This window comes from Alligator sinensis, unplaced genomic scaffold, assembly GCF_000455745.1.
Source record: "Alligator sinensis unplaced genomic scaffold, ASM45574v1 scaffold656_1, whole genome shotgun sequence".
Lineage (NCBI taxonomy): Eukaryota > Metazoa > Chordata > Crocodylia > Alligatoridae > Alligator > Alligator sinensis.
In genome coordinates, this window is record NW_005842333.1 from 733460 (window position 1) to 745593 (window position 12134).

Genomic DNA, 12134 nt, shown 5'->3' on the forward strand with positions numbered 1-12134 from the left:
AGGAGGTGTGCAGGTAATATCTACCTATCCAGGCTGGAAGGGGTCCTTGTCCAGAGTGGGGGTCACTAGCAGGGCTTCTGGGTGGATAGGCGGTTTGGCATGGTGCTGGTCCAGATGGAAATGGTGTTCCCACTGGGTCTGTCTTCACTGCCCCTTTTTATAGAGGCAGACCTCGTGTGACCCTAGTGACAGGAGGCATGCCCAGGCAAGGGTCAGCCCCTGGTGTACTGAGCATGTGTGCTCCAAGCAGGGATGTGCAGTTTCTGGTGTCTATAATGGTGAGAGTTGCTGGTTTTGCAGGGTCCTTTGTCTTTCAAATGCTGGTCTTGTCTTTGTTCCTGGGTGAGGTCCAATGGTTCCTGGGTGAATCAATGCGAGGTGATGGCCTACTCGTTACAGGCCATTCAGTAGAGGCCTACTACCATTCTATTTCAATCATTTCCAATCACGCTCATTCATCGGGGAAACACTTCATCGGGGAACCACTTTACATGGGAGGGGTACATGACTCATACAGTTGCAGCATGGGATGCCCAGGCAGAGGACACAAGATGGAGGCTTGACATATAAAATGGAAACTTGACATGATTTTGGTTCACTTACAACCACAGGCCTAAACCATACAACATCCATATGAAACAATAAAAATCAGTACGAAAATGATAATAATACAATATACAACAGTAAAAATCAGTATGAAAATGATAATAATACAGTATAAAACGGTGGATATCCCAAAACCAAAAACTTGCTACCAAAATAAAAATGTTTAAAGCTTATCTTATGTCTTAGCTTACTTATACTTATCTATAGGGAAAAGAGAGGGAGAGAAAAAGTCAGAAATGATTGGGGAAGGGGAGGGAATGCATTTTAAAATAAATGGGGAAAAAAAATCACCAAAAACTGGGGGTTTTGCTACACAGGTAGTGTTTGAACCAGGAAAACATTTGTAGTAGTCTCCACCCAGTCCAAAATGACCTTCATCAGAGATGGCACAGCTCTCCATAATATAGTTATCTCTTGTTTTTTATATGTTCTGTGTAGTGTCATTGTCTGATCCCTCTCATAGTCGCCTTTTGTGTGCTTTGACCAGCAGCAGAGAAGTTAACAATCCTGACAATAAAGTTGCTCAGTTAAGACTTTAGAGTGCACATCCCATTGAGTGAAGAAGGGCAGTTCACACAAAGGAGAGCTATTGTGCCAGGACGTCTCCAGAAACTGAAAGATAACCTGGTTGTGGTCACAGATGGGTTGCATTTTGCCAGTTTTCTTCACAACTGCTTTGTCTCTTTATTATATGAAAGCTCCGATTCTGGAGCACCCCAGGGTATATCACATGTACTAAGTTGACTTAAAATAAGGCGACTTAACTAAGTTGAGTTAAGCCACATAGGAGCATACACATCTACACGGGGGCAGCCATCTTGTGAGCTAAGTCAACTTAACTAATGCAACTCAAGATAATATACCTCGGAGGTATATTATCTTGCACCACATTTAAGTCGACTCTGCTCCACATATATGTGTACACTCTGACAGTTAAGTCTACTTAGAGTTAAGTTGACTTAACTGACAGAAAGTTAGTATGTGTGTACACACCCTCAGGTAGCAGCCTCCAGAAGTGGTGAATGAGGAGCTGCGAGCCAGGCAAATTTGACTCCCGGGTGTGGGAGATGGACTCAAGCAAGGGTGAACTGTGTAGTATTGACTGAGTGAAGTTGGCAGAAGCAGATGGAGGCAGGATGACAGTGGGCAGATTGTGTAGGGCCCAGCAAGTGAGGACAAAGGGCTTTGATTTGGTGCAGTGAGTTGTACCAAAGACGGTGGAGGAATTTGAGGACAGTCTAGGTGTGGTCAGAGCAGCAGGTGAGACGGATTAAGAGTGATATTTCAGGACTGGGGAAGGACAAGGATGGCCTTGAAGAGGAGGGGAAAGTGGTTACAGTTGTCATGAATGGAACTGGAGAACTTATTCTGGCCAAAGGGAATGCAAACCAAAGGATTGGTTCCTGAGAGTGGCTGGGACAGATGGTTTCTCATCAGGCATAACAAGGGCATGGGCTTGGGAACAAGTGACCATGACATAAACAAGAGTGGGGAGCTACATCCCCTAACTGCCCCTGTACACACTCTCAGTTAAGCCATGGCAGCTACCCCCTCTTTCATTGAAGAGGAAGATCATCCCCTTAAGCTCCCATTTTAACATCCTCAGGGTACAGGTCTCCTAGAACGGGTCAGGGAGGTGTGGAGGCCATGGTCTCCATTCCCTCCAGACAAGTCCCAGGAAACCAGCTTGCCACAGGTGCTGGGGAGAGCGGCCGATGTACCCCATTCACCAAGTAGATCCCCCAGGATCCTGCTGCTTCCTCCAAGAGCAATTGTGTTACCAGATGGAGGGTTAGCACTGAGCGTGGGAGGGAACAGACTGATTGTTTTAGCTCAGTGATCTGAATCCGGGTGCTATGACACCCTGGGGTGCCTTGAGATCCTTTCAGGGGAGCAAGTGCTCCATAGCGTTATCACTGTTGGTTGTGCAAACATGATTCGCAAGATAAACTTCAGATGGGAATCCATATTGTTAAAAATATTCTGCCCTGTTGTGGTCTTTCTGAGTGCTTTTGCAACAGAATTGCTCTGCTGTTTTCCTAGGTGGAAAACAAGTAAAAACTAAGATCCGAGGCGGGCTTGACTCTATTGAGGGGTGCCTCAAGTCTCAAAGGTTGAGAACCGCTGCTTTAGCTGTTGTACAGCAAAGAGCACTAGGATTTAGTGATGATATCTGTGGCAGCAGAGCTGGAAATCCCACTAAGGTTGCAAGCCTGAGGGGCACCGGGGGGAGAGTAGAATCGTCAATGTAGTGGCAGATCTTTGGGAAATTCCTGGGTTGCTCCCATACGGATCACACTGAGCAGGGGTCTGTATCACAGAACCACTGCACCAGCTGGCTTCTTTGCTGGAAATCTCAGCAGAGAGGCAAGAGTGCCATGGGCAGAGGCAGAAGGACACCTTTCTTCTTCAAGGTGGTCCCTCCAGGCCAGAGCTGAAGCACTTTGGCAGCGCAGAGATGGGGAGTCTTGTTTCATCCCTGCTTAAGCTGAAGCCTGAACAAAAGGCTTAATTTTCTGAAGTTAACGTTCACAAGCTCTTCATTCAGAAGAGAAACCTGCTGTTATTTATTCCAGACATAAATAATTAAAGCAACAGCCACAGGAGAATATGCTCCATAAGGCTGGATTTGTGGAGTTTGCGTAAATCCCAATAATTTCCATGGCAACCTAACTGTGATGTCCTATATACAGGAAAGGGGCTGTGATGCAGGATCAAACAAAAGAAGAAAGCTGCTACGTAAAACCAAGTAGATTAGGAAATGTAGAAAATTGTCTCCTATATAAATGTTACCAGTCTCTTTCTCAGAATTAGTGTGATCATCCCTCTTTAAAGGTCCCATATTGTTCCCATGACAAATCTGTCACTGAAGGCAGTGGGAGAAGGATCTAAGAGCTCACTTAAAAATAACAATTTTATGAGCAGATCACATGAGGTCACAACAGCCTGGTTCTCTGCCGTGGGCTGCTTGGGATATCTTCTGGCATCCCTGTGTCTCTGTTTCACCATTTTATAAGAGGAATGCTCTTTCATCAAAATTTGAAAAAGCTATGAGATCTTTGCGTAACAAATGCTTTATGGGTGCTGAGTGGTATTAAGAACGCGGTAACAATATTTTAGTGCATAATCATTGAGATTCTATTGAATTCCTGGACTCTTTTCCAGAAGACTTGGAGTTTCTAAAGCCCTGGTTTCTAAACTAGAAAATTCAGCATATCTATCCATTTGCACGTACAATTCTCATCCTGATGCATGCAATAGGCATTTGGCCTGCTGGCTGGACTGGCTCCTTATAAAACAGGGGTGGGCAATTATTTGGGCCCAGAAGCCACATGGGGAGTTTTGATGAGTTGTCACGGGCTGGGCCAGAGCACCCCACCCGCTGCCCGCAACAACACACTAAAACTCCCTATGTGGGATGGGGCCATGGGTAGGTGGGTGGGAGCTGTGTTTGGGAGTGAGACGGGTAGGCAAAGCCGGAGTCACGGCGTGGAGTTTCGGGGGTGGCCCCTGCCTTGTAGGGGTGTGGGGAGGGGAGTGTGTGTGTGTGTGTGTGTGTGTGTGTGTTGGGGGGGGGCATGTTGCCTAGGCTCTAGGTCCCAGGATCCAGCCAGGGGTGAGGGGGGGAGAGAGGAGGGGGCAGGGGGCGTATGCAGCAGAGCTCATTTGGGCAGTGCAGTCTGTGGCTGCCCCCACAGCGCTCTGCATGGGGCTGAACTCCACCCAGGACAGTCCACTCCTCACTCCAGCCCATGCCTGCCAGTGCAGCCCCAGCCAGCATGCACAGCTTACCAGCATGGCCTCTCCGGGTGCAGCTGCCCAGGTGCTGCTCCACTCCCCTGTCCTTCAGCGGTGGCTCCTGCCCCAGCTGTGCTGTTCTGGGTGGGGAGGAAGTTTGAGCTGGGTAGCTCCTGTCCTAGAGCACTGGGCCCCAGCTCCAGCCCCCAGCTGCCTTCTACCTACTGCGCCCCACTGGGGCAAGAGCCGCTGGGCTGAAGCTTCCTCTCGGCCCAGAGCAGCGCAGCAGGGGCAGGAGGAGGACCTGCTGGAGGCAAGGGGAGCAGACCAGCACCTGGGCAGCTGCGGTAGTACTAGGAGCAGCTGTGCTGATAAGCTGTGCATGCTGGTTGGGGCCGGGCCAGCAGGTGCGGGCTGGAGCATGGTACGGGGTGCTCCAGACAGGGCTTGGCCCCATGCGGAGCCCCAGGGGGCAGCTGTAGGTTGGTTCCAATCAATTAGTGGGTGCCCCCCCGTGGGCCAGATCCAATTAGTTGGTGGGTGCCCGCAACCCCCACGGGCCAATTCCAATCAGTTGGCAGACCAGATTCAGCCTGTGGGCTATGTTTTACCCACCTTTAATAACTATCTGATTTGCAAGAGCAAATGGATCCATATACAAACTTGGATACCACTTTGAAAAAGCTGTGCTTAGTACTTAAGCGATTGTTGCCATTCCCTTACAAAGGGTTGATCAACAGCTAATAAGATACGTATAGTACCTTTAGTCCTGTAGTATTCATGTAGCTGTTGTGTCCAAACTGTGGTAGAGGGTCTAATGAAATATAGGATAGTAGTTCTCAGCCTTTTTGGATTTGAGGCACCCCTTCCTGGACTTGGGCACCCTCCATAACACTTGTGAATTAAGTGGCTCAATTAAAAAAAGTAATTGATATATTATGGGTGCTTACCTCCTTGCAGAGGAGCTGGGTGGTGGGATCATCCAGGCAGAGACAAGCCTGAGGCTGGTTGATCTGATTCATTGATCTGCTTATCTCTTAACACAGCCCTTATCCCCTCACACCTCTTGGCAGCCTAAAGAGGATCTGGTGGTACCCCTGAGTTCCTTGGCACCCTGGATGAGAATTGCTGAGATAGGAGGATTTAGTGCCTACACTGAAGATATGAAAACTTTAAAATTATAAAATGACTGAGGGGGATGGAATTAATATTATCCCTGACCAGAGCCACAGAAACTGAGGCGGTGGGGGGAGGAGAAGAGGAGCAGGGAGCTGTAGAAAAGCTGAGGTCTTTTTTAACTTCCTATAAAATGTAATATAGTCATTTCCCTTCTCATTCTGTGGGTGATTCAAAAACCCACAGAAAAGGTTTTAGCTTCTCTTCGTTTCTGTACATTTTTAAGCTGATTGTACAGGACCTTTCTAAGTTCTTCCCTATTACATTTTATAGGAACTTTCCATATGGGAATAAATAGAGGGGTTTAACAAGGGAAACCAGTTTGAGTATGATTAAGAGTGGATTTAGGTTAGATATTAGGAAGAAATTTTTCACAGTAAGGGTGGCCAGGATCTGGAATGGGCTTCCAAGAGAGGTGGTGCTTCCACCTAGCTTGGATGTCTTCAAGAAGAGGCTAGATAATCCCTTGGCTGGCGTCATCTGACCTCGGTCCTCTTTTCTGCCAGGGGCAGGGGGTCGGACACGATGATCCATTGTGGTCCCTTCTGACTTCACAATCTATGGATCTATGAATCTATGAAATCATTGCAATGGTTTTATTTTGTCAAGAGGGCTGAGCTAGTGACGACTGTCAGTATTTTAACAAGGCTCCCACAAAATTCTTGTTCTTAGCTTGTGGCAAAACTCATGTTTCTGGGGGAAGGGGTATAGCAGACAGGAGGAATATAGGACTGAAAAATCCATTTATCTTATTTCCCATGCAAACCCAAGCCATTTTCCCATAACCAAAAAATAAAAAAAAGTTTTTTAAACAAGTATAACAAACAAACTTCAATTAATCTGCACATCGTTGCATGTGTTTATACTTTATTCCTGGAAAATACAGTGGCCCAGATGTTCAGAGGTTCCACTGAAGTTAGTGGAGCAGTGTCCATCTACCCCAGTTAAGGATACAAAGACTGCATTGATCCTAACGCAACGTAAGGGGAGGACCTTGAAGACGAAGCCAGGAGTATGCTGGGAAATGCTGTTAAATATACCCAGCATCGTGGAAGCTGACCAATTTCAGAAGTAAAGGAATGGCTGCTGTTCTTTATGAGCCCCCAGAGTAAGCTGTTTTAGACAGGAGGGTCCATTTGGGGGTGGAGGGTACACAAGAAGGAGTGACTCCAACACAGGAAAAGCAGACACCTTCCTGGCACGATATCAGTGGAATTTTTATGAGGTGCCCACATGGCCGTTTTTGTGCTTGCCACGGGCTCGAAGCAATGAGATGGACCTACCCTAACCCTGGAATCCAAACACCTCCGAGCACTGTGGACGTTCGTACCTGGATCTTTGCAGGTTGAGCTTCTCTCTAACACGCACTGGAAGCTTGAGGATAAAGGGCTTGGCATTAGCAGAAGCATAATGTGGAACATAGAGAACGTGAGAGTACCACTATACTCAGCTCTGGTGAGGTCTTACCTGGAGTACTGAGTCCAGTTTTGGGCACTGTATTTTAAAATATAGGTAAAGAAACTAGATAAAAGGGCTGGGGTGCAAGCCACTTGAGGATAGATTGAGGGAACTAGATGTGTTTAGTTTGGAGACCCTAATAGCTGCTTTCAAGTGTTTGAAAGGCTGCCAGAAAAAGGAGACAGAAAAATTGTGCTCCTTTGCCACAGGGGACAGGACATGAGCCAGCGGGCTTAAACTGCAGAAAAGCAGATTTACTTCAAATGTGTGGGAACACTTCATAACTGTAAGAGCATTAGGACAGTGGAACAAATAGACTAGGGAGCTCGTGGACCCTCCTGTGTTGGGCGTCTACCAGAGCTGGCTGGAAAAGCATCTCTCTAAAATGGGTTGGAAATAGCCCCTCCTACATCTGAGCAGAGGGTGGACTAGATCTGTCATGCTCAATCTTTTTGCCCCGGAGGCCACATGGATGGTGCCTGGTTCCTCCCTGGGCCAGATCCAGCTGGTGAGCCTGATCTGGCTGCACAGACAGGGGAGGGAGGCAGCCCAGCCCCTAATTTGGCTGTGCAGGGGGGAGAGGGGTTGTGACCTGGCCCCGATCTGGCCAGATGGAAGGAAAGAGGGTATAGTCTGACTCTGACCTGGCTGTGTGGGACTGGGGAATTTGGCAGTGGGAGAGGGGTGGCGGTATTAATTGCCACTGCTCCCAGACTGCCAAATGTCCTGACCCTTGGGGAACCCTGTGGGCCAGATGCCACAGCTCGGTGAGCTGGATTTGGTCTTCAGACCAGGGGTTGAGCACCCCTGGACTAGATAATTCTGAGGCCTTACCAACCTTTTGACTCTCTGATGTGAGCTAGTCAATTCACACCTCCCAGGGTTACCATTTTAGGCAGTTTGCAGGCACAGGCAGCTATCCCTACATCTGTTTACATCCAGGTTAACCTTTTTTTAAGGGTTTTTTCTTTTTCTTCTTTTTTTTGCAGTCACACGGACTAAAGTATATTTTATCAGCAATAAATTATGGCTTATGGTTTAGCAACAAGGGACTGGGAGCACACAGGTCTTTGAAAACAGCAAAGCAGGTTGCTGCTTATGGAGGAACCCTTTGGCTCATTTAGTGCATATTTATTCAGGTACTAAAATAATTTTCTTGACAGGTCAGCATCTTTGCAGCACTTTAGTCTTCAGAGTTTCAGCTCTTATGCAGGCTGGTGGGACTTGTTGGACAACAGATATTTCAGTAGTCTCCACAAATCTCCACCTACAGTTCATTGCATGGATCTTTGGAGTCTGAACAAGTTGCTCAAGGCCAGTGGAGGATTTGCTTGCTCTTTGGTTGGTCCCTTGGGTTTACTTAACGGTCAGTTCTAGTTGATCCTGCCTTAGATGGCTCCACTTAGTTCAGTGAGGACTGGCCTGCTTACTGGAGAGAAAAGTAAGCAGAGCCAGTCCCAGTGACTAGCTGGAAGGTGAGTCCAGTACAGCTGTACTGGCAGGACGGCTGAGCATAGAGCTTTGTATCTCACTGGCCCCGAGGGTAAAGTGAAGTGAGGGAGGTGGGTGCTGTAGGCTGCTGTGCTAGCAGGAAGGCTGTGCCTAGCTTATGTTATGATGAGGCTTTGAGCAGCTGCCCGTGAGAGATAGTGTTTCATGGCAACCTTTGGAAGCATTTCTTCCTTTGCTGTCACTGATATCACTTTCCACCAATGTAGGTCTCAGTGCTTTGGCTCATCGGGCAATGCACTGTCCTTGTAACTCCTCTTCCTCCTTGTACAGCCCACAAGCAACTTCCTTCAGACCCTTCTTCCAAACACTTCCAGAGGAGAAGCCTTCCTGCAATAACCAACCGTGCTGTGGTATAGGGGCAAAAAAATCTGAGCCCTTCTGAGGCTGTCATTGACTCATGCAATTTGAGACTAGATTTTCAGAGATGCTGAACTCAACTCCTCTGAAGATTTGGGCAGATTAACTTTGTGTGCCTGGAATGCACCCTCTAGCCAATGTGTAATGTCAGATCCTTGAGGCAGGATTCATAGTTTTGCCTGTGTGTTGCACTAGGCCATGCAGACTGTCTGGCAGGTTTCCACGCCACAGGAGATAGCATGTGAGAAGAGAGAGGCTTTTTTTAGCAGCCCTGCCATTGTTTGGTGTGGATGATATTTGATATGTAGTTTAAAACCTGTGTTGTAAATTAACCTTCAAATTTAAGACCGGGCCAGGATATGAAGGGACAGTAATGAAAAATAATGTTTCTAAAACCTCAGCAAGCTTGTTTTCTAGACTTTTATTGATATTGCACATGCTTACAGGAGTAGAACAACAGTAAGCAGGATCTGCATAGTTATATCATATAAATATGCAAAGGTTATACTGCAATTATTTTTTGCAGTCTTATAATTAATTTAATCGTTGTATCTAAATTATTAAATGCATTGTTTGAGACTCTTGAATCAGGGGTTAATCCTACCTTCTTTGTGCATCCCAAAACTCAGTTACAGTTTTGGGGCATGCCGGGTTTTCGAGATCAGGCCTTTAGACTGTTACTGTAGGCTGGAGAAAAAGTGAGAATTGTAAGAGCCACTAATATTTTCCCATCTCTTTGTTTAAGGGCAATTACAGCCTTTTAGTGCAGCCTTGATAGGTTTGGGAAGAGATGGTGAAATTTACGGGAAAGTGACTTAGCCAAATGATTGCCTATGATCTCATTATAGTAATGGTACTTTGCTTCATAACAAGAGGAGATTATGGGAAATTACAAAGTAAAATGGAAGGAATATTCTTGCTGGTAGTTTGAAACAGAAAACTTGGGCCCAGATCTTCAGTTGTGGCTGGAAAAGCACACATGGAAATGAAAGGGCTTTGAGCCTCCCACAGCCCTAGGCCTGTTTGTTATGATTAAGTCCATTCACAAAGCTGGAGCAGCCCAAGGGAAGTGGCACCCTCATAATTAACCTCAGAGAACTGTTTTGGCAGCCAGGTTCAAAAAGGGATTAGAGGAATTCATGTAGGACAGGTACATTAATAGCCATTGAGCGTGTCTACATGAGATGCTTTACTGCGCAGTAGACTAATCTACTGTGCAGTAAAGCACCACCAGCTACATGTGAGCACCATTTACTATGCAGTAAATTAGTCTACTGTGCAGTTAGCTACTACCTGTAAATCATGGGCGAGTGGTGCTGCCTTAGTCAGGGGGGCATGTGCCCCACCAGCGACCAGTCAGTGACTGGTGGGGAGGGTCCACTGTGGCCAATCTCACCAACCAGGAAGTGACTGCGGTGCTCCCGGAAGTGGCTGTGGTGCTACATCTGGAGCTCCCACTCCCCGACTGGCACTCGCAATGGGGGAACCAGTGCTTTGGTCTGCTCCCCTGCCCATTGCCTAAGTGAGGAGCATGGCTGGTCAGGGTGTGCACCAGCGCTCTCAGGGGGTGCACGTGTACCCCCTACATATCGCCACTGCTGTAAATACAGGTAGTAAAATAAGTGTATCGTACATACTGTGCAGTAGCGCATGTGTAGACACTGACCAGGAGCAAATTTGCTCCCAGCCAGCCCCAACACCAGGGGGCCACCGGGGATGGGGAATTCCCCTGGTCCTGGCGCTGCTCAGCTCCTCGCTCCTCCCAGGAGCTCGGACCAAGCAGCACTGGGGTGGGGTAACTCTCTACTTCCCTGCCCTATCAGGGGCTAGCTGGAAGCTGTCCCAGAAGCAGAACAGCTTCTGGTTAGTCCTTGGCTACACAAGGAAGCTCCTTTGGGTACTGGGCTTGTCCCCATGTACATGGGGTTTGTCCATGTACATGAAGCTGCCTTCCTGCCCTTTGGGCAGGGGGCTGGGCCCAATGGTCTCATGAGGTTCCCTCTAGCCCTAACATCTATCAATGAATGAATCTATGAACGAGAGCTCTGCAGTGGCAGGTATCTTCTTGTCCCCTTCACATCAGGACCCCTCCTGATGTGCAGCAGCCCAGGAGACAGCTGTTGCTGCAGCGGCAGAGCTTACCTGGCCCCAGGAACGTGGGGATGGGTCTGTGCTCCCTGCTAGTCCCTAGGTTAGCACCCTAGGGGAGCCTGGAGCTCCCCCTGGCTGCTGCAGGAAGCCAGAGCACAATGGGAGCAAATTTGCTCCAAACAGGGAGCACATGTAGATGCTCCCAGGGAAGACTTACTGCAGAGTATTTTACTGTACAGTAAGCCTCTGTAGCATTAATAGCATGTGTAGACATGCCCATTAAATAGAACACTCGGGATGTATATTCTGACATCCCTGAAGCAGTGATGGGGGATGCCAGGGATGGCATATCAGGGGATGAATCACTCTAGACATGCCCTGTTCATATACTCTAATCCCTTTAAAGCATCTACTCCTGCTACTGTCAGAGACAGGCCTATTCTAATATAATAAAAACTGTGGCACTTCAGGCTGTGTGTCCGTCTGTCCGTAATGCTCCAGGCCAGCTGCACATGTGCCACCCACAGGGTGGGCAGTGATTGGCCCGGATCATTGGGGACAAACGGACACACAGACAGAGGGTAAGGGCGGTTGGGGGCCAGGGAGCGGGGCAGGCGGTCGGGTTGCATGGCACACGGAGGAAGAGGTTCCAGGGCATGTGGCAGGATGTGTGGGACGCGCAGGGGCAAATGACGCCGCACCATGCCACTGTCAAAGCCATGGCAGGATGTGGGGAGCAGAGGCTGAGCGCAGCTCACAGTTGCCACTGCCTGTGTGCCGTGCACAGACCAGAGAGTCACGTGCTTCCTCATCTGCCCAGTGCTGCACCTCTGCTAGAGCTGGGCTGTGATGGTCCCATGACCCAGCCGGGCCGGGGCCCTCGTCACTTTGAACGGGGCCCTGGCTGGGCCGGGTCGTGGGGCCATTGGAGCCCCGTAAGCTGCCAAAGCCATGGCTGGAGGCAGGGAGCAGAGGCTGAGAGCAGCCTGCAGCTGCCGCCACCCGTGTGCCATGCACAGACTGGGGGGCCACGTGCTGAACCCCTTGGTGAGATTGCCATCGAAAATGACTGGGGCCCTGGCCAGGCTGGGTCATGGGACCATCGGAGCCCAGTGGCTCCGGCAGAGGTGCAGCACCAGGAAGCTGGGGAGGCCTGTGGCCCCCCAGTCTGTGCATGGTGCATGGGCAGTGGCAGC

General features: G+C 48.7%; 1 protein-coding gene across 1 annotated transcript in view; it reads left to right on the plus strand.

The window, feature by feature from the left end:
- The first annotated feature begins 6549 nt into the window (after positions 1–6549).
- The window catches only part of REEP1 (receptor accessory protein 1), an 80316-nt gene continuing 74731 nt past the window's right edge, over positions 6550–12134 (plus strand). Inside the window, exon 1 of the mRNA XM_025210065.1 lies at positions 6550–6628. Coding sequence (XP_025065850.1) covers positions 6600–6628 — 29 coding nt within the window. The 5' untranslated portion in view covers positions 6550–6599. The remainder of the gene's footprint in view (positions 6629–12134) is intronic.